At 43.5% G+C, this 22,971-nt stretch overlaps 1 protein-coding gene and 1 pseudogene across 1 annotated transcript in view; both read left to right on the plus strand.

Annotated features, from left to right (window-relative positions):
- The window catches only part of CERS5 (ceramide synthase 5), a gene marked incomplete at its 5' end in the record, with an annotated part of 64,888 nt that extends 54,321 nt beyond the window's left edge, over positions 1-10,567 (plus strand). The window contains 5 exon segments of the mRNA XM_006168231.2: positions 1,166-1,258; positions 5,449-5,577; positions 5,670-5,776; positions 7,004-7,160; positions 9,699-10,567. Coding sequence (XP_006168293.2) covers positions 1,166-1,258; positions 5,449-5,577; positions 5,670-5,776; positions 7,004-7,160; positions 9,699-9,848 — 636 coding nt within the window.
- Positions 10,568-16,885: 6,318 nt separating this feature from the next.
- Positions 16,886-17,702, plus strand: LOC102474827 (peptidyl-prolyl cis-trans isomerase A pseudogene; annotated as a pseudogene).
- The last annotated feature ends 5,269 nt before the right edge of the window (positions 17,703-22,971 follow it).

The following is a 22,971-nucleotide window of genomic DNA, read 5'->3' on the forward strand; positions in this document are numbered from 1 at the left end:
CCCCCCCAAGGGGGATGGTCACGCCGCAATCCCTTTTCCTCCATTCTCCTCTCGGGATCTTGGGCACGTACGCACACGCACCCGGCGTGAGTTTTAAGCCACCGGGTCCGGGACGCGAACCGCGGTTGACTACGTGGGAGTCCAGCGACATAGCCATTACGCTAACTGCTGGTTCCCGTGCCTCTATATTTCTTACATCGCAGGTGGTTGTGTTTCCTAAAACTGTCCTAGAGCTTTTTCTGCTCTATTTACCTTGAAGAATTGTGTTTCTATTTGTATTAACACTTTATAGAAGAAAAATTTAGGCATTTTTCTGATCCTTTAGAGATCCCTAAACTGTGTCTTCTCTTTTCTCTGAAAAGGAAGATTAGATGGGGGTGGGTTTTGAAACCAGGTAAGAATCCTGAAGGCTGACCTGAATTATGTTTCCTCTTAGGCACCTTGGTTCTGGGACACCCGGCAGTGCTGGCATAGCTACCCGTATCAGGTAGGAGCTGTTGAGGATAGTAGCCCTGGATGTGTAAGGTGGTGTGCTTAGAGTACAGTGCCAGTTCCAGGACAAATGGCACATTTCCTTGGTATTCTTGAGGTAGTAGGGGCCGAACCCCTCTAAGTCATATATTCATAGCATCTATTTCTGCTTCCCACTCCCACCATAGCAGTGAACTCCAGTGAGCTTTTTGGTCCAGGTATTGGGCTGGAAAGAAAGCCGTTTTCTGGCACTTAATGAGGTGCTGGTTCAGGTGGCCTTTTGTATCAAGGACATCTTGGAATCCACTTAAGAGTGTCTTGGTTCCAATATACACTAGAAAAATGTCAGGGAACTGTTAAAGGGGTGGAAGGGGCAGGCCTGTGTGTGTTTCATCTTGTAAAAAGCACTAATTGTCCAGAATTCTAGACAGACTGATTTGATTGTGCCATAATATCTATTAATTAACCTATTTCATCTCTAAAAGATGAGAACAGAAGATATATATATATATATATGGAGGGATAAAAGGAAAAGTTTAATCCAATCCAAAGTATGTTAGCTATTGCAGATCTTGGGAGATGATGGGGATGAAAGACGTCTTAATAATTTGGGTGGTGGTTCTCCAAGACAAAGTTGCCAGGACAGAAGTACCTTTCACTAACTGGTATTCTAACTACTTCTTCTCTCTTCCAGCCTCTCTCAAGTGGGCTCTATTACTATTATATCATGGAATTGGCCTTCTACTGGTCTCTTATGTTTTCTCAGTTTACAGACATTAAAAGAAAGGTAAGAACATTGGCTCCCTCAACTCCTTAACTTATTGCATCCTCCATTCTGGCAGCTACCATTACTATAATGTTCCGGAAAAATGAGACTTAAACTAATGATGAAGTATATTTAAGACATTTAGGACAGCTTATGTTGAGAACAGTTAATTGGCTAAGACGCACACTCTATTGCTTATTCTTCTCCAAGTTCTTATAAATTTAAAACTCAGGAAACTAGTCAGAACATGAGAATATCAAGACTTGATTCAGGAAAAGGCCTGATTGTAGAAAAGCTGGGTCTGGCTTTTGTATGGCATTTGGAACCCTGGCTCTCTCTGTTCTCCCTTTTTTGGTTACCCACTTAGCCAAAGAATGTCAACTGGAAGGACTTTTAGATGATATAGTTTATGCTCTTCCTGCTTTTGTTTAGGAAACAAAGATTCTGAGAAGTGGGTTGACTTACCCACATGGTGATAGAGTTGAAAATGACTCAAGTTTTATTTTTTATTTATTTGTTTATTCTTTTGTAGAGAGATTGTTTGCTATAGGGTGTATGTGTTTGCCAAATAGACAGAGACAGAGAGATAGAAAGTGAGAAATCACCCCCCAGGGGAATGACCACACTATAATCCCTTCTCCTCCATTCTCCTTCTAGGATCTTGGGCATGCACGCACACATGCCCGACATGAGTTTCAAGCCTCCAAGTCCAGGACTTGAACCTTTGTCGACCATGTGGGAGTCCAGTCACATAACATCTATGCAATTTGTTGCCCACCCCGACCCCACCACCCCAACACCTGCAGCATAATTTTCAAGCCAAAGCCACCAAGCCTGGGATTCAAACTATTTAGCCAACCATATGGGATCTGGCAGCTTTAACTTCCATGCCACCTGCTGGCCCCAATTTATTGATTTATTTTTTAAAATTTTGCCAGAGGGGGCCAGCAAGTAGTGTAGTGTTGGACTCCCACATGGCTGACTACGGGTCAAGTCCCAGTCCTAGCTCCTTGCTTTCTCACTTTCTCTCTCTTTCTCTCTGGTGCTTGTGTCCTATAAAAAAAAATTAATAAGAAAAATTAAGTTTAAAAATTATTTTTTTAAAAAATTGCCAGAGAGAGGAAAGCATCCTCCAGTGGGTCATGATAACTCTGTGAGCCTTTTTTTTTTTTTTTTTGACGAGGCTTTTTTTTTCTTGTCAGACATCGAGCGTGCGCTCGCCAGACAGAGAGACAGAGAGATAGAAAGTGAGAAATCACCCCCCAGGGGGGATGGCCACGCTGCAATCCCTTCTCCTCCGTACTCCTCTAGGGATCTCGGGCACACACGCACATGCGCCCGGCGTGAGTTTTAAGCCACCAGGTCCAGGACGCAAACCGCAGTCGACTACGTGGGAGTCCAGCGACATAGCCATTACGCTAACTGCTGGTCCCTTTGATCCTTTCTTCATTTCTTCCCACTCTTGGGATTTGGGGCACACACGCATATGGCTCAATGTGTTTTCCACCAGGAAAGCCACCAGGTCCAGGACTTGCATTGCTCAGTGGGCCATGTGGGATCCAGGTCCTGTAACCATCAGGCCGTGGACTGGCCCAAGGAATGACTTAAGTTTTACATAAGAAGGGCAGAATCTAAACCTTTTCACTGCTGTCCACCTGACATAATGTGGATGCAGTAACTCTAGTACTAATCTATTACTAACTTTTAGTCACCTTTCATGAGCAAAACCAGGGTTAGCATTTGTGGAAATGGAATGAAACTAATCTGGGTTGTTACTGTTGTCTAACATAGGAACTTATGTAAAAATGGGTCATGACTTTTCCAATGACCCAGTAGAACACCATTAGTACCATTATATCTATGTAGAGAACACAGATTTTTCATCCTTGTTTCCTGACCTAATTCACTTGCCTTCCTCCATTGTCTGTTCCTCATTGGGCTGAAAAATACTAATACATAAGTATTTAGCTATTTCTCCGGGTCTATCCTTGGCATTTGACCCTGAGAAGAAATTGGAGCCTTAAATCTGTAAGCAGGAGATACTTGAGATAAGGATTAATTCCTGTGCCTTTCTTTGAAACCTTGGGGAAGAGTTTAGCTTTGTGCCCCTCCACAAACCTCATCTTTTGTTTTTGTTTTTTTTTTTTTTTAGATTTTTGCCATAGGGTACGTTTACAAACCATAAAGAGAGAAAGTGAGAAATCACTCCCCATAGGAGATGGCCATGCTGCAGTCCCTTCTCCATTCTCCTCTTGAGATTTTGGCACTCATGTACACATGCCTTGTGTGTTTCTCAGGATCCAGTGCCTTAATCACTATGCCACCTGCTGGCTGAAACCTTTCCTTTCACTTAGTTCCCTTTGGCTGAAATATTAAAGCAGAAAAGGGCACACGCTGGTGGTGCAGTCAGTGGTGAACTAAATAGCAATGCTGGAAACTACTTGATCAACAGCGATTTGGATCCAAGTGGGTTGGCCTGAAAATGTACCAAGCACATGTACCCAGGATCCTTATGAGCTGGAGGGCTGGGAAAAGAGGGTCATAGCATAATGAGACACTTATCAGTGGCACTTCCTTTCTCTCCCCACTTCAACCACATACATGTACTTTCTATCATGAAAAAATTTGATAAACTTGTAAAGAAAAGCCAGAAGAGCTTTAGAGTCTCAGGAATAGGGGGACCAGCAGATGGAGTAATGGTTATGTTGCTGGACTCCCACGTAGTTGACTGAGGTTTGAGTCCCAAACCCAGCAACTTAAAACTTACACGGGGGGAACCAGCAGGTGGCGTAATGGCTATGTCGCTGGACTCCCATATAGTCAACCATGGTTCGGGTCCCAGACCCAGTGGCTTAAACTCACGCCGGGCGCGTCTGCATGTATGTCCAAGATCTCGAGAAGAGAATGGAGAAGGATTGCTGTGTGGCCATCTCCCCTTAGGGGAGATTTCTCGCTTTCTGCCCCTCTGTCTATCTCTGTCTATCTCTGTCTATCTCTATCTTTCTGGCAAGCGCATGCACCCTATAGCAAAAACCTCTCAGAAAAAAAAAACCCAAAAACAAAAACTCACACTGGGCATGTGTGCATACATGCCCAAAATCCCTGGAGGAAACTGGAAGAGAAGAGTGCGGCCATTCTCCACACATTACAGTGTGGCCATTCCCCCTGGGGTGGTGGTGGTGGTGGTGGTAATCTCTCGCTTTCTTTCTCTCTCTGGCCAGCACAGACACCCAAAAATCTCTCTCTAAAAAAATAAATAAATAAAAGAATCTCAGGAATAGGACCAGCCCATGGTACAGTGGTTTCTACATGGCCATGGCCAGTTGTGTACTTCAAGTCTCAGACTCGTGGTTTGAAAAACATGCTGGGTGGGCCAGCAGGTGGCGTGATGGTTAAGGGCTCTGGACTCCCACATGGCTGGCAGCAATTCAAGTCCCAGACCTGGCAGCTTGCTCTCTCACTTTCTCTCTCTCTCTCTCTGTCCCTCTCTGGTCAAATTAAAGAAAGAGAGAGAGAGGTAAAGAGAGAGAGAAAAGAGAGAAGAAAGAAAGACAAGAAAAGGAAAAAAAAAAAAGAAGAAAGGGAGGGAAGGGAAAAGGGTTTGTAGCTTGGCCATCCCCCTAGGGGGATAATTCCTCAATTTCCCTCTCTCTCCTTGGGGATGGATAAGCCCTATGGCAAAAACTGAAGAAAGAAAGAGAGAGAGAGAGAGAGAGAGAGAGAGAGGAAGGGAGGGAAGAAGGAGGGGAGGGAGGGAGGAAGAGAGGATTATAGTGTGACCATTCCCCACAAAGGGTACTTTCTATCTCTCTCTGGTCCCTCTTCCTATCCCACCCCCCACCCCCTCCCCAGCACACATATCCTCTGGCAAAAATTAAAACAAACAAACGAAAAAGAATCGCAGCAATCTCTAAGGCTTATATATTCCACCACCACCTGAGAAACTGTTCCTAAGTGTCGGCAAAAAAGCTCCACATTCTGGAATTACCAAAGACAATTGCTTGTATTTACTTTGAGCTATATTATCAGACCATAGACCACTGACTGATGTAGAGTATTGGGTTAAATGCCCAGCAGCTCCCTCAGGGGGAGTCCAGCAGAATAAAACCATTAGGGTGGAGTAAGATCTTCGGAGACTAGTGCAGGATACTGGCTTAGCTAGCTTTTCTCCGGCCTTGCCTTCACCTGCCTCTTCTATTACCATTCCTTAGGACTTCCTCCTTATGTTTGTGCATCACTTGGCCACCATTGGGCTTATCACCTTCTCCTACGTCAACAACATGGTCCGGGTGGGAACTCTGGTCATGTGTCTACATGATGCCTCAGACTTTTTGCTGGAGGTAAGAACCCAGCTTCTCTTTCCTCATCATTCCTCTTTCTCTCCGGTGGCAGAACTTCCTCTCCAACTCAATTCTTATCTCCTTTTTTCCAGGCAGCCAAGCTAGCCAATTATGCCAAGTATCAGCGGCTCTGTGACACCCTTTTCGTGATCTTCAGTGCTGTCTTTGTGGTCACTCGTCTAGGGATCTATCCTTTCTGGTAAGTGCTAGGGCTGTGAAGCTCCGATAGGTATGTAGCCGATGATACCTTTGGCCAGCTTTATTTTTGCCAATTCCATTTTTCTATTCCATTCTATTTTTGCCATAGAACACCAAGAATCCTATTGTCCAGCTTTTACCTTGGCCACAGCTGACCCTTTGTGGACTCTAACAGGACCTCAGCTGCCTTATGCAGTGATTCTAACGAGGTGTGATCCAGACCCAGAGTATCCAGCTCACTTGGCTTCTGGCTTTCCTGGCTCATCTCTGAGGAACTGTTCTCATTTTTATGTCTAAGTAATTCCTCTGCCTTCACTTGTACAGATTATAGAATTCTCAAGCCTTTCTTGCTGTACCCCTGCTCTGTACCCTCTTCCCTACTCTGACCTTCTGCCACACACATACCCCTTTCACTTCTACACTCCCTACTTGATGGTACAAAGTCACTGGCTCTGTGAATTGGGGATTTTGCTTTGTCTGCAGGAGTGTGCTGAGAATCTGAGTCATTCCTAGGATTATAATCCTATTGCTGTCTCAGTTTTGTGAATCTCTGCATATTGCACATGATTAATGATGTGATTTAGTCCATCAGTTCCCAAGATTTGTATTTCTTCCCCTAGCAGAAGGCTTCTCTCTTTCTGGGACCAGCAGTTAGCATAATGGCTATGTCGCTGAACTCCCATGTAGTCAACCGCAGTTTGAGTCCTGGACCTGGTGGCTTAAATTCACGCCCGGAATGTGTGCGTGCGTGCCCAAGATCCCTAGAGTAGAATGGAGAAGGGATTGCGTCATGGCCATCCCCCCTGGGGGGTGATTTCTCGCTTTCTGTCTCTGTCTCTCTCTGTCTTTCTGGCAAGCACACACGCCCTATAGCAAAAACCTCTCAAAAAACCAAAAGAAAAAACCCCTAAAAAAAAAAAAAAAAAAAAAGGCTTCTCTCTTTCTTTATTATGCTCTCATTGCAGATGAATATTTCTGGAACTTTAACTGATACAAAGTGTAGGGAGGAAGCACACAGGGCTGTGCATCGTAGTGATCCCTGTCTGCCTAGGATTTTTTGTTTGTGTTGTTTTTGTTTTGAGACAGGGTCTCACTGTGTTGCCCAGACTGACTTCAATGCTCCTGCCATAGTCTCTTGAGTAAGTGGGATTGCAAGCATACACCGCCATGCCCTGGTGGTCCACCTGGCTTTTACTCTAGAACCTGACTATCGGTCTTCCTCTTCTAGGATTCTGAATACCACCCTCTTCGAGAGTTGGGAGATGATTGGGCCCTACCCTTCCTGGTGGCTTTTCAATGGCCTTCTCCTGATCCTGCAGGTTTTGCATGTCATCTGGTCCTACCTAATTGCACGAATTGCTTTCAAAGCCTTGATCCGGGGAAAGGTGAGAATGAAAATGGCTTCTCTCTTTGGGCTGTGAGGGAAGAGTGGAATTACTAAACAGATCTTCTCTCTCCATCTAGCCTAGTGAGTCCCGTCTATACAAGAAGACCAAATAAATGCCTAGAGTGTTTGCTTTCTCTTTGAATGTTTAGCCTTTTAAGATGTGGTTTAGGTCCACGAGGAAGGATTTACCATCTTTCTCTTAAGAATGACTTTTATTAAAGAACGAGTAGTTAAGAATTTTAGAGATGGCCTCAACCATTTCCTACTGCTGGCCTACCTACTTCAGTGGATTTCATAGTTTTGTTTTTAGCATGAAAGCTTTTTTCCCCAAAGGAAATTTTTTGCAGAGTCCCAAGATACAAGCTATAAAAAAAAATAAATTGCTATGTTGCCCAGGAGTGGTGTGGTAGTTCACAAGCCACCCAAGACCACCATGCCAGAATATTCAAGGTATGTTTATGGAGCCAGTAGGTAGCCTGAAGGCTAAGGTGCTGGATCCCACATGGCCAACTCCATGGTTTGAGTCCTAGACCCTGCAGCTTGAAACTTAGTTTGTATATGTGTATGTGCCCAAAATCTCAAGAAGACTGAGAAGGGATGTGGCATGACCATCTCCACTGGGTTGTGATTTCTCACTGTTCTTTCTCCCCATCTCTTTCTCTGGCAAGTACATTGCCCTATAGCAAAAACTTAAAAAAAAAAAAAGATATGTTTCCATAAGGAAGTACTGCTTCACTTATGGCTGTGTGAGGCAAGAATCCTGAGTGAGTGGGTACTTAGTGTTTCCAATGCCCATCTTTTTGGACTAAGAGCCCAAAAGCACAAAGAAAGGTGCCATTGAATAATAAAATTCATAATTAAATTTTGTAATTTCTCCAGCCATCAAACTTGTTAACCCGAAAGCCAGGAATTCCAGCCGTTAGTAATACAGAATCCCAGGACCAACAGTTGGTATAATGGCTATGTCGCTGGACTCCCATGTAGTCGACCGTCGTTCAAGTCCCAGACCTGGTGGCTTAATCTCACACCGGGCGCATGTGCGTGTGTGCCCAAGATCCTGAAAGGAGAATGGAGAAGGGATTGCGGCGTGGCCATCCCCCCTGGGGGGTGATTTCTCGCTTTCTGTCTCTCTGTCTCTGTCTGTCTAGCTAGCGCACATGCCCTATAGCAAGAACCTCTCCAAAAAAAAAAAAAAAAGTAATACAGAATCAATCCCAAGAGGAGGTGTGAACTAGGACAGATGGATGGGATGTGATCTAGGCATCTATAATCTCTTATGTCATTGTTCCTATGGCTGCAGTTGGTTTCAGAACTTGCTCAATATGCCCATGCATCTTGCCATAGCTACTGGACATCTCTGTTCTCCCCTGCTTTTCTTTCCTGACCAGGTGACCTATCCAGGAAGGATTAGATCCAGACTCTGTACTCTTCACTCTTTTCTCACCTCCTTCCTTTTTTCTATGCCTGGTGGGAGCTGGACAGTTTCATCTCTTGCATGTAAGTCCGCTTCTAGTACTCAGAGAAGCATGTCTGTCTGAATGTATTTCTCTTCCTTCCTGCTCTTTCCTGTTCCCCTGTGTTCGTCTCAGAGTACGACCTCTCCTGACCTTGTGGGGCAATTGTGAACTGGAGCTGAAGTTGCCAGATTCTTTTCCAAAATTGAGGCAAGAGTTGAGTCTACTTTTTTTTTTTTTTTTTGTCTTCTTCCCTCTTTTTGACCCTCCCTTTACCTCAAATCTAGAGGCACTCTACCCTGTGGTGGAAATTTCCTAAAGATCAGGTAGTCATTTAGTTATCTGGGTTCAGAGGTCAACAACTATAATTAACTATAAAACCACAGAGCTGATCCAGAACACCTCCTTGGCACAGTAATTATAGCTTTGTTTCTTTTTATCCAATTTCTCATTTACTTTTTTTTCTTCTTTTTTAAGTTTGTTTGTTTATTTCTTGGGGCAGAAAGGGAGGAGATAGGTATCCTGAGCCTTACCGAGCCATGATCCTCTCACCAGCCTCCCAGCCAGGTTCACTTTCATGTGTAGGCGCAACGGGCATGGCCAGGTCACCTTAGACCTGAACCCAGGCCTTCCCTGTGGCTTGTTTTTGTTTTTAAGAATTATTTATTTAATTTATTTTTTACTTGCTATAGTCGTCAGAAAGACACAGGCATCTGTCTTGTTTATATAGTTCTTCCACCTGTTTTTTGAGGTGGAAGAGAAAAAACGGTATCTAGAGTTCCCTCAAACCTAAACCAGGTCTCAGTGAATGATGTTGGTTCTCTTAGGCTGTTCCTCAAAGATAACCAAAGCACCATCTGTTCCATAGAGAACAAAATCAGAGAATGAGAGAAAACCAGAAAGCAGGCAAGAGATATTCACAGTAGCAGCCATGGTCCAAATAATGCTGAGTCGGGCGTCAGCAGAAAGTAGACCAGGTCGGAACCAGTGTCCAAACATGGGCTCCGTGGGCTTAGTCTGTCTTGGCATTCTCTCTGGAAAACTTGTGTCCTCATTCCTCCCTTTGGTCCCATGCCATCCAGGTGTCTAAGGATGATCGCAGTGATGTGGAAAGCAGCTCAGAGGACGAAGATGTGACTGCTTGCACAAAAAGCCCTTGTGGCAACAACTCCAGCAATGGTGCCAACCGGTTGAATGGTCACATGGGAGGCAACTACTGGGCCGAACAGTAAAGTGCTTGGTATGGGGACTTGAGCATAGGTGGACTTACAGGGCCACTGACAACCTATTCCCTTGGACCTCACCACGTCTACACTTGTATGACTAGGGGGGCCTACAGGGCACTGAGAATCAAAGAAGCAAATATTTTCACTTTTTTAAAAAAACTTTGCCGTTTTGTATTTAATAGCCTCCAGGTCCTTTCAGTAATATTATTTGCTCTGTGTGTGTGTGTGTGTGTGTGTGTGTACACTTGTGGGTGTGCATTTGTGCATATGCATGAGTTTCTTGGCCTGGGTTGGGGCACAATTCTGTACTAGGGCGTTGTCCCCTTTGAACCACCTCAGTCCCAGACTTGGCTGCATCTTGAATTATGCTGGCTCCAGACTATCCTCTCTTGTTGCCCTGGACCATCTGAATGCAGCAGCCAAGTTCAGGTCCAGGTTTCTGCACTGTTCCTCTTTTGGAGCTGGAATATTTCACATGAAGTTGTATAGAAACAGAGAACATGGATAGATGGCCAGGATTGCTATAGTCCCTAGCTAGATCCCCTTCCTACCTCCTGATAGTGACAGGGACAGCTGCTGATACCCTGCTCCTTTCTCCACGGTACATAGGGAGGGCGGGAGGGGAGGAGCTGAGGGCTGGAGGACAACAGCCACTGACTGGGTGAGCTGTTAATGGTTTTTATACTATTGTTTACTCTTATGTGATTAAAAGTGCTTCAACCCTCCTCTAGTGTCTCAACCTCTTTAGTGACTCTGCCCCATATTTCCTGAATCCATAAAATAATTAAGAATATGGGGGTCTGACTCAGGAAGCCCTAGGCACTCAATTTTTTCTTTTTTTTTTTTTTTTTAGGGCATGTGCGCTCACCAGAAACAGAAAGCACAAAATCATCTTCCAGTGGGGATGGCCACATCGCAGTCCCTTCCCTTCTCCTTCGTTCTCTTGGAATCTTGGGCACATGCACATATCCAGCATGAGCTTCAAACAACCAGGTCTGGGAGGAACCACAGTTGGCCATGTAGGAGTCCAGTGCCTTAATCACTACCACCCGCTGGCCCCCAAATTTTCCTTTTTGCACATGCTGGGAAGAGTCAGCCAGTGTGCCTACATTTTAGAGCTTTATGCTTTGGTTTGTTTTAATTTGCCAGAGGGTATGCGCTCTCAGAGACTAAAAAGCACTCTCCATGGGGAACAATCCCACCACAATCCATTATCCTCCATTCTTCTCTCAGAATTTTGGACATGCATGCACACAGATGTCTGGCATGTTTTTCAAGCTTCCAGGCCCACAACTCAAACAGCACAATCATCCACATGGGATGCAGTCTCCTTAACCATCATGCCACCAGCTGGCCCAGGGCTTTATGTTTTAAGAAAAAAATTAAACACGTATAGTGGGTGAGCAGGTAAAAGCATGTATACAGTGAAAACAACAAAGGCTCTGGTTGAAAAGCTAAGGCACCTTTCACTAGATGTCTTGTTTTCCGTTTTATTCAATGTAGAGATTGCCAATTAACATTTTGAGGTTGTGATAAGTGAGCCCGAGCAGATTTTTCTCTTTTAGTTCTGTTTCCTCTTGTAGTTCATGGAGAAAGTCATCCTAATCCAGATTTTACTCTAGTTTAGGTCTTGGCAAAATTACCTAGTATTCATCTCTCAGAAAATTTTCCATTTAGTGAATATTCAGGTTATCAAACTATTTCCAGATGCTCTAAATCTACATTAAAACATCAGAATTTTGGACATGCATGCACACAGATGTCTGGCATGTTTTTCAAGCTTCCAGGCCCACAACTCAAACAGCACAATCATCCACATGGGATGCAGTCTCCTTAACCATCATGCCACCAGCTGGCCCAGGGCTTTATGTTTTAAGAAAAAAATTAAACACGTATAGTGGGTGAGCAGGTAAAAGCATGTATACAGTGAAAACAACAAAGGCTCTGGTTGAAAAGCTAAGGCACCTTTCACTAGATGTCTTGTTTTCCGTTTTATTCAATGTAGAGATTGCCAATTAACATTTTGAGGTTGTGATAAGTGAGCCCGAGCAGATTTTTCTCTTTTAGTTCTGTTTCCTCTTGTAGTTCATGGAGAAAGTCATCCTAATCCAGATTTTACTCTAGTTTAGGTCTTGGCAAAATTACCTAGTATTCATCTCTCAGAAAATTTTCCATTTAGTGAATATTCAGGTTATCAAACTATTTCCAGATGCTCTAAATCTACATTAAAACATGTGGGAAAGGGACCAGCAGTTAGCGTAATGGCTATGTCGCTGGACTCCCACGTAGTTGACCGCGGTTCACGTCCCGGACCCGGTGGCTTAAACTCACGCCAGTTGTGTGTGCATGCGTGCCCAAGATCCCGAGAGGAGGATGGAGGAGAAGGGATTGCGGCGTGGCCATCCCCTCTGGGGGGTGATTTCTCACTTTCTGTCTCTCTGTCTCTCTCTGTCTGGTGAGCGCACGCTCCCTATAGCAAAAACCTCTCAAAAAAAAAAAATGTGGAGAGCTTCATGTCAGGCAGATGGGTCAAAATGGTTAGAAATAAGTTGTTATTCTAATAAGAATCAGAAACTCACTTGATATTCATTGACATTAGAGATACTGACCTTAGTACACTTACATTACTAAGAGCCTGGATTTTAAAAGACTTACTATGAAGCATGGGAAAATTAAATTCTAAGTAGTCTTTTTCTTTTTTTTAAGCTTTTACAGTTTGGTTTTTTTTTTTTTAACCTAGTGAGAGAGAGACACGGACCCTATGCAGGGTCTTACCATACCACAGTCCTCCCTGAAACCTCCAGCCAGCCAGGACAGCAGGCACTTCAGGTGTATTCAGGTTGATCCAGGACCTGAACCCAGACCTCCTAAGTTGCTCCAGCATCATGCAGAGCTATACCACCTATATCGCTGTGGCTGGGCTCTACATGAGTTATTTGCTCAGAGCTCATCAGGAGTACTAAAAGTAAGGTCTTACAATTAGTTCTTCAACTTGCCATATTGTTGAATAGACTAGTCATTGTTTTTTGGGTTTTTTTTGTTTTGTTTTGTTTTGTTTTGTTTTGTTTTTGAGAGTTTTTTTGCTATAGGGTGTATGTGCTCACCAGAAAGACAGACAAAGAGACAGGAAGTGAGAAATCACCCCCTAGGGGGGATGGCCACACCACAGTCCCTTCTCCATTCTCCTTTCGGGATCTTGGGCACACACGCACATGTCCCCGGCATGAGTTTAAGCCACCAGATCCAGGACTCAAACCACAGTCGACTACGTGGGAGTCCAGCGTCATAGCCATTACACCAACTACTGGTCCCATAGTCATTGTAAAAGATGAATGAAAATGCTTTTGAAAGCCAAATTAAGTTTTTTCTTACTTTTTAAAAAATTATTTAACTTTATTTGTTATTATTCATCTTTGTTTTAATCTGACCAGAGAGAGACAAAAAGGGAAAGTGAGAAAGCAAACCACTAGGTCCGAGACTTGAACCACAGTTGGCCATGTTGGAGTCCAGTGCCATAACCACTACACCACCTACTGGCCCCAAAGCCCAAGTTAAGTTCTTTAAGGTTTATTTATTTCTGCCATAAACAAGAGAGACAAAAGACAGCACCCCCAACAATGTCTTGGAGCCATGAACTATGTACCTTGTCTCATGGGTAAACCTCACAGGGTTTAGTGTTTTCCTGCTATGCCACCATCTGATCCTAAGATACGTATTTTGCCTTTTAAAATTTGAACAATTGGGGACGAGCAGTTAGCGTAATGGCTATGTCGCTGGACTCCCATGTAGTCGACTGTGGTTCACGTCCCGGACCCAGTGGCTTAAAACACACTGGGCGCATGTGCATGCATGCCCAAGATCCCGAGAAGAGAATGGAGGAGAAGGGACTGCAGCGGGGCCATCCCCCCTGGGGGTTGATTTCTCACTTTCTGTCTCTCTGTCTGGCAAGAATACACGCCCTATAACCAAAAAAAAAAAAAAAAAAAATTGAACAATTGCTTTGTTAATACATTCTGGGTTAGTTGGCAGAGTTAATCTGATAAAAATTATTACTTTTATTATTATACCACAACCAAGGGGTATGATAATAAAAGTAATAATAGCTAACATATAACTTTTCATATATACACTGTGTTAAACACTTATTTATGATAAACAAGAGGAAGCAAGAGGCTAATATGCCTAAAGTCAAACAGCTAATGAGCCAAACCCATTGTCTTGATTTTTAAAAGTTTATTTTTTATTTTATTTTGCCAGAGGATACATATACTCACCAGAGAGACAGAGAGGGAAAATAGAAAACACCTTCTCTGGGAGGTGCAATCCCTTCTCCTCCATCTCCCTTCCTTTGGGGACTTTGGGTGTGCGTACACACACACACACATACACATGCACCCAGTTTTTCTCAAAGCTGCTGGATCTGGGACTTAAACCATGCAATTGCTAAACATAACTCTAAGGACTTGGGCTTTTTTGTGTGTGTAAAGAATTATTTGTTTGGCTTCATTATTATTTTTTAATTTGACTAGACAGAGGCAGAGAAGGGAGTGGAATGAGAAGCAAGCTGCCAGGTCCAGGACTCAAACAGTAATAGGCCATGTGGGAGTCCAGTGCCTTAACCACAACGCCACCTGTCAGCTCCAAGGACTGGGTTTTAACACTGATAAGAGATGAGGCTGGCTCCATGTAGGAACCAAACTAAGACCTGAAAGAGCAACAGCCTTGGGATCAGCAGTTAGCGTAATGGCTATGTCGCTGGACTCCCATGTAGTCGACCGCGGTTCGAGTCCCAGACCCAGTGGCTTAAAACTCACACTGGGCGCATGTGCGTGCATGCCCAAGATCCCGAAAGGAGAATGGAGGAGAAGGGATTGTTGCGTGGCCATCCCCCCTGGGGGGTGATTTTCTCTTTCTGTCTCTCTGTCTCTCTCTCTCTGTCTGGCAAGCGCACGTGCCCTATAGCAAAAAAAAAAAAAAAAAATCTCAAAAAAAAAAAAAAGAGCAACAGCCTTAGTGAAAGGAGGGAATATATCAAAAACCTACTCAGCTGGCAAAAAAAGAAAAGAGGAGTCTCAAGAGTTCTAAATCCTGGGCTTGTACCTCATGCGAATTAGAGAAATGAAATGTATACACTTCCTATGTGGTCTGAGAAACATCACCATTTTCCACCCCATCCCAAAGTAAGAACTTAGATAAAAATTTATTTCGGATCAGTTATCCCTGGGGCTATTTCAGAGAGACATTTATATGATGGTGCAGACAACATGGAACTAAAATTGCCCTGCCTCTCAAAAGATCTGGTTCAGTCAAACCTGCAACACATGACCAATAGGACACTAGTGCACTGTGTGAGTGTGGTGTGTGATAAACACACACAAAATATATAAGGAACCGCCTACTAATTTTTTTTAATAAAGGAAGATAGCCCAATTTAAAAAGGGAGGATGGAGAGCAAAGGATACTAATAGGAAATTCCCATAGAATGAATATACTAATAGCAAATGAATCGGTAAAAAGATGTTCAGGACCAGCAGGTGGCGTAATGGTTACATTGCTGATCTCCCACATAGTCAACTGCAGTTAGAGCCCCGGATTTAGTGTCTTCAAACTCATGCAGGATGTGTGTGAGTGCATGCCCAAGAACCCTAGAGGAGAACTGAAGAAGAAGGGATTGCGGCATGGTCACCCAGGGGTTGATTTCTTGCTTTCTGTCTGTCTCTCTGGCGAGCACACGAGCCCTAGAGCAAAAATCTCTCTTAAAAAAAAAAAAAAAAAAAACGATGTTCAACTTTACTGAGAATCAATGATATGTAAATTAATAGACTCCATTTCACAACAACAGATAGAAAAATAGAGGGGCTGGCAAGAAATGCTAATGAAAGTGAAATTGACAATCACTTTGAAAGAGCAACTAGTAAAACTATAAGTAATAATTCCTTTTGGAGAAATTTGCATATGTGCCAAAAATTACAAAGCTACTCATTGTGTTGCTGTTTATAGTAAAAACTGTGGAGACAACCCAGTGATCCTGCACAAAGGAAATTGAATAAATAGATTTTTTTCATTTAGTGGGTTATTACAGAGCAATTAAATGAATGAACTGTTTTTCTATCCATATGGCTGTATTAATCTAGGTTCTCCAGAGAAAGAGGACCAGTAGGAATATATAGAGAGAGATTTATTATAAGGAATTGGCTTCTGCAGTTACGGAAGCTGAGAAGTTTCAGGATCTGTAATGGGCAAGCTGGAGACCCAGGAGAGCCAATGTCGAAAGACCTGAGATCTTGGAAGGCCATGTTGTAAATTCTAGTCTAAGTCAGAAGGCACAAGACCATTGTCCCAACTCAAAGACAGAATTCCCCCTTCATTGGGACCAGCAGATAGCATAATGGCTACGTTGCTTTCTGTCTTAGAAAAAAAAAAAAAAAGAATTGCCCCTTAATTAAACTTTTTGTTTTGTTGAGACCTTCAATGGGTTGGATGAGGCCCATTCACATCTGCTTTATTCAGTATACTAGTCCAGATGTTAATCTGATCCAGAAATACCCTTACAGACATACCCAGAGTAATGTTTACGAATGTCTGGACACCCTATGACCCAGTCAAGTTAACATATAAAATTAACCATAAAAATAGCTCAATATTGGAACAGCAGGTGGCATAGTGGTTAAGGTGCTGGACTCCCATATGACCAACTACACAGTTGAAGTACCTGACCCAGCAGTTTGAAAAAACATGCCAAGCACATGTGTGTACATGTTCAAAATCTTGAGATGTGAATGGAGATGGGATTGTGGCATGGCCATTCCCTGAGGGTATGATTTCTCACTTTTGCTCTGTCTAGGTTTCTCTCTGTAAGCACATGCACCCTATGGCAAAAATCTAAAAAGAACCCAACTCAATATCAGAAACAGTGTGGATGAAAAATGCAAGTTGCAAAAGAGTATGTCTCATGTCATACAATTAACATTACTTTTTAACCCCAAAATAACAGCAAGGATACTTGTATATAAAAGCACAGAGATACACACAGCAACCTACGGATGGATAGATTTATCTCTGGGAAACAAGAGAATGTGAGTAAGATAGGGACATGGCATGGCATTTTTACTTTTGGTGCTCTTCAATAAATTTGGGATAATAGATCATTTTAAATTAAAAATAATGCAAAAACAAATATATGGCATTTGGGGGGAACTGTCACCTGTTGGAGCTGATGTGGTAGGAGATGGAATAGAGGCCAGATTGTGAAGTACTTTTTTTTTTTTTTTTTTTTGAGAGGTTTTTGCTATAGGGTGGGTGCACTCACCAGAAAGACAGACAGAGGCTTTGCAGACGCCACCGCCCGAGTGTCTCGCCCTCAACCACGGTCAACCCCACCGTGTTCTTCGACATCGCTGTTGACGGCGAGCCCTTGGGCTATGTCTCCTTCGAGCTGTTTGCAGACAAAGTTCCAAAAACAGCAGAAAACTTTTGTGCTTTGAGCACTGGAGAGAAAGGATTTGGTTATAAGGGTCCCTGCTTTCACAGAATTATTCCACGGTTTATGTGCCAGGGTGGTGACTTCAAACACCGTAATGGTATTGGTGGCAAGTCCATCTATGGTGAGAAATTCGAAGATGAGAACTTCATCCTGAAACATACAGGTCCTGGCATCTTATCCACGGCAAATGCTGGACCCAACACAAACGGTTCTCAGTTTTTCATCTGTACTGCCAAGACTGAGTGGTTGGATGGCAAGCATGTGGTCTTTGGCAAGATGAAAGAGGGCATGAATATCGTGGAAGCCATGGAGCACTTTGGGTCCAAGAATGGCAAGGCCAGCAAGAGATCACCATTGCTGACTGTGGACAGCGCTAATGAATTTGACTTGTTCTCTCTTAACCACCAGAGCATTCCTTCTGTAGCTCAGGAGAGCAACCTCCACCCCGTCTGCTTGCTGTGTCCTGTGACCTGTGCTCTTGCTGCAGTTCTTTGGGTTCCATATTTTCCTTACTCTCCTCCAAATCTAACTGAATTGCAAAGTTAAGTTTATGATTATGAAATAAAAACTAAGTAACAAACAAAGAGACAGAAAGTGAGAGATCACACACACACACACACCCCTCCCCGGGGATGGCCACGCCACAATCCCTTCTCCTCCATTCTCCTCCTGGGATCTTGGGTACTTGCACACATACGCCCTGCATGAGTTTAAGCCACTGGGTCCGGGACTCAAACCACAGTTGACTACATGGGAGTCCAGCAACATAGCCACCATGGCAACTGCTGGTCCCGCGAAGTACCTTAAATATCATGTTGAAGAGCTAAATTGTAGCTAGTAGGTCTTGGTAGCCCTCATGGGTTTAAAGCAGCGAAGTGGTCTTTTTTCTTTAAAGATGAATTTTTTTAATTTAATTTTGTTATTATGCCTTTTTAAATGTTTTAAATATTTATTTTTAATTTTATTATTATTTTTTTTTAATTCAGTTTTGACCAGACAGAGAGAAAGGAAGAGTGAGAAAGCAAGCCACCAGGTTCACGACTTAAACCATGGTCAGCCATGTGGGAGTTCAGGGCCTGAATCACCACTTCACATGCCAGCCCTGTGTTATTATTTCTTAATTTGGCCAGAGAGAGAAAGGGAAAGTGAGAAAGCAAGCTGCCAGATCTGGGAATCGAACCACAGTTGGTCATGTGGGAGTCCAGTGCCCCAACCATGCCACCTGCTGGCTCCAGCAAAATGAGTCTTCTAAAAGCTATCATGGAGAGGGTTATCCTAGGATTTGAGATTAGATCTTAGAGAGGTCTGGGAAAATGGCTTTGTAAATAAGAAGGCAAGGGGGACCAGCAGGTGGCGTGGTGCTTAAGATACTGGACATTCCCACATGGCTGACCATGGTTTGAGTCCCGGACCCAGTGGCTTGCTTTCTCACTTTCCATTTCTCTCTCTCTTTCTGTAATTGTGTCTCTGGTTGAATTAAAAATAAACAAATGGGGGCCAGCAGGTGGTGTGGTGGATAAGGGCGCTGGATTCTCACATGGCCAACCATGATTCAAGTCCTGGACCTGGTGGCTTGCTTTCTCACTTTCCCTTTCTCTCTCTCTCTCTCTCTCTCGTCAAATAAAGAAAAAAACAACAACAAATGGAAATAAATCTTTAAAAAAAATAAACAAATGAATATCTAAAATTTTAAAATTCTTAAAAAAAAAAAAAAAAGAGGCCATGAACTGGCTCTCGCAGATCTGTGGTGGCAGGAGAAGAAATTAATCCCACAGTGGGGTTATCTGTATCACCTTCACCTCAGCCATTTGCATACAATTATGCCTTTTTTTATTCAGTGAGGCTTCTCAGAAGACAGGTCTCACCATGAAGAGTTTAACCACAAACCATGTGTCTATGAAAAACAGCAGATTGAGATCTGCTTTCACTCAAACGACTGCTCTGTGAAAGCCATTTCAAAAACAGTACGAAATTTTTTGGCAGCACCGTGGCTCTCCTGTCTGATGGTAATTGTCTGGATTCCCTGGGGCTCTTAGTTGTCAGCCTGGCCTCTGTCTTCACTGTCTCCTCCCTCCAGCAGGGTTCCCAGGACAAGCTTTAACCCTGTTCCCAGGGTGGAGAAGGCCGGCCTTGTCCATTGGTGCTTCTTTCTTACATCTTTGGTTTCTGAATAATAGCAGAGACCAGAGACCAGGCACCCTGCAGTTACCCTGGGCAACAGTGAAATGCATCATTCTGTGAGGCTGACCTCCCCTCTCGAAGGTTCCAGGTTCACATGTGGAGATCTCCCTGAGTACACCAGGCATATGTGTGACCATACTCTAGGGCTAGCTGAAACGGTAGGCTGTGGCATAGGACCATGTTAGGGATGCTATCGCTGTCTCACTCGCTCATGGAAGAAATAAACTTAAGGGGCCAGCAGGTGGCGTGGTGATTAAGGCACTAGACTCCCACATGGGCAACTACAGTTCTAGTCCCAGACCTGGTGACTTGCTTACTAACTTTCTCTCTCTTGTCCTCCCTGTCTGTCTGTCTCTGGTGAACACTTGAGTCCAATAGCAAAATTTAAAAATAACAACAATAAATAAAATTAAATAATTCTTTACAAAAAAAAAAAAAACCTTAAGGAACCAGCAGATGGCATAATGGTAATGTCACTAGATTCCTATGTAGTCGACCTTGCTTTGAGTCCCCAGACTCAGTGGCTTAAACCTCACACCAAGTACGTGTGCATGCCCAAAATTCCAAGAGGAGAATGAAGGAGAAGAGATCGTGGTCTGGCCATCCCCCAAGGAGTGATTTCTTGCTTCCCTCTCTGTGAGCACACACACCCTATAACAAACAAACAAAAAACTCTCAAAAAAAAAAAAAAAAAAACCCCTAAAACAAAAAAAAAGAATTCAACCAATGTATTTCTCTATGTATATATAAGCACATTAAAAATGGTCTAGAAGAGTACACCAGACTGGTAACACAGGTTACTTAGGAGTAAACAAATGGAATCAGAGCGAAGCGAAAATGGATACTTACCTATAATTCTCTCCATTTATTAGCCAGAAGGGGGTGATTTGTTTTCTGTCTGTGTCTCTCTAGCGAGCACACGTACCCTATAGCCATCTCTCTTAAAAATAATAACAATAATTAATAAAGTGTGCTTGAGAGAGAGCACCTCCAAAGGGATGTGGTCATACTTTAATCCTTTTTTCTTTCATTTCTTCCTCCTGTCAAGATTTTGGGCATATTTTTGGCTCTATTTTAGAATCTTATTGAAAATACATTCATTTATTGAATCCCTACTTTAAGAACTTGCAGACTAGGGCCAGTCCTCTAGTGCAGTTGTTAAGCACTATGCATAAGAAGTCAGGTCCCACATGACCATCAGGTTTGAGTCCTGGCCTTGAGGCCTGAAAATCACGTTGGGCATGTGTATATGCCTGTGTATATATACCCAAAATCCTGAAGGGATGAAGGAATGGAGGAAAAAAGATTGCAGTATAAGGGGCCAGCAGGTAGCATAGTGGTTAAGGTGCTGAACTCCCAAATGGCCAGCAACAGTTCAGGTCCCAGACCCAGGAGCTTGAAAATCGCACCAGGTGAGGGCTTGCAGGTGGTATGGTAGTTAGAACGCTGGCTCCCACATGGTCAACCACAGTTTGAGTCCTGGACCAGTAATTTGTTTCCTCCTTTTCCCCTTCTCTCTGTTTCTGGTCAAGTTAAAAAATAGTAAGGGCTGGGGCCAGCAGGTAGCATGGTAATTAAGGGTACTAGACTCCCACATGGTCGACCATGGTTCGAGTCCTGGATCTGGTAGCTTGATTTGTTACATTCCCCTCTCTCTCTCTCTCTCTCTCACTCTGTCCCTCTCTGGTCAAGTTAAAATAAATAAATAAGTAAGTAAAGTTAAATAAAATAATTATTAAAAATATTATTAAGGGACCAGTAGATGGCTTAACGGTTTCGACACTGGACTCCCAAGTAGTTGACCTCGGTTTGAGTCCCAGACCCAGTGACAAAACTCAGGCTGGCTCCAAGTGTGTGTGTGCCCAAAATCCTGAGAAGAGAATGGAGGAGAAAGGATTGCAACATGGCCATCCCCACTGGGGGATGATTTCTCGCTTTCTGTCTCTGTCTCTCTGGTGAGTGCATGTACCCTATAGCAATTTCTCTTAAAAATAATAATAATTAATAAAGTTAAATAAAATAATTCTTAAAAATATATATCTGGTTTGGGAACCAGCAGTTAGCGTAATGGCTATGTCGCTGGACTCCCACATAGTCCACCGCGGTTCGTGTCCCAGACCCGGTGGCTTAAAACTCACTCCGGGCGCGTGTGCATGCGTACCCAAGATCCCGAGAGGAGAATGAAGGAGAAGGGATTGCGGCTGGTTTGGAGGTATGCCATTATTTTTTTTTCTTTTTTTGGAGAGGTTTTTGCTATAGGGCGTATGCGCACACCAGACAGACAGAGACAGACAGAGAGACAGAAAGTGAGAAATCACCCCTCAGGGGGGATGGCCACGCCACAATTCCTTCTCCTCCATTCTCCTCTCGGGATCTTGGGCACGCACGCACATGCGCCCAACATGAATTTAAGCCACCGGGTCCAGGACTCAAACTGCGGTCGACTACGTGAGTCCAGCAACATAACCATTACACTAACTGCTGGTTCCTGTATGCCATTATTTAATAACTAGTTCTTTAACTTATTTAGGATTTTGGCTCAGGGCAGCCACACAGTGGTAAAACAGCACTATGGGAAGCTGACCACATGGGAGGGTCCTGGGATCTGGACACCTCCCTGAGTTTTCTGGGCAAGCACATGACTGTGATCAGTGGGCTGAAGCTGGGGATGGATCATGGGGATGAGACCCTACTTGGTCATCAACCCTATAGTGCAGTGGTTAAGTGCTGTGCATAGGAAGCTGGATACCACATGGCCCAGCACAGCTTGAATCTAAAGCTTGATCATCCTGAAACATGCCTGGCAAGCACAGGAGTATTCAGGATCCACTGGGCTGGAGGACTGGAGGAAGGGGATCATAGACCCTGTAGAAGGTGCTCCTCTCTTGCATACACATACACTCTATCATAAATAGAAAAAATGTTAAAAGGTTCCTTACTGTTAATACTGCAAATAAAATCCTTGTATTAACAGGTTGTGAAGTTGAGCGAATATTTTTTAAAATTATTTTAATTATTGTATTTGGGGCCAGCAGGTGGCATGGTGGTTAAGGGTGCTGGACTCCCACATGATTGACTGTAGTTCAAGTCCCAGACCTGGCAGCTGACTTTCTCATTTCCTCTGTGTCCCTCTGTGAGCACAGATGCCCTGTGGCAAATTAAAAATTAATAATGATGATGTTAAATAAGATTAAATAAATGAGACCAGCAGATGGCATAATGGCTGTGTTGGTGTAATCCTATGTAGTCAACCGTGGTTCGAGTTCCAGACCCAGTGGCTTAAACTCAAACTGGGTGCATGTCTATGCGTGCCTAAGATCCCGAGAGGAGAATGGAGGAGAATGGCAGCGTGGCCATCCCCCCAGGGGGTGATTTCTCACTTTCTGTTTCGTCTTTGTGGAGAGCACATGCACCCTATAGCAAAAACTTCTCAAAAAAAAAAAAAAAAAAAAAAATTAAACAATT

This window comes from Tupaia chinensis, unplaced genomic scaffold (assembly GCF_000334495.1).
Source record: "Tupaia chinensis unplaced genomic scaffold, TupChi_1.0 Scaffold145652_1, whole genome shotgun sequence".
In the NCBI taxonomy this organism is placed as follows: domain Eukaryota; kingdom Metazoa; phylum Chordata; class Mammalia; order Scandentia; family Tupaiidae; genus Tupaia; species Tupaia belangeri.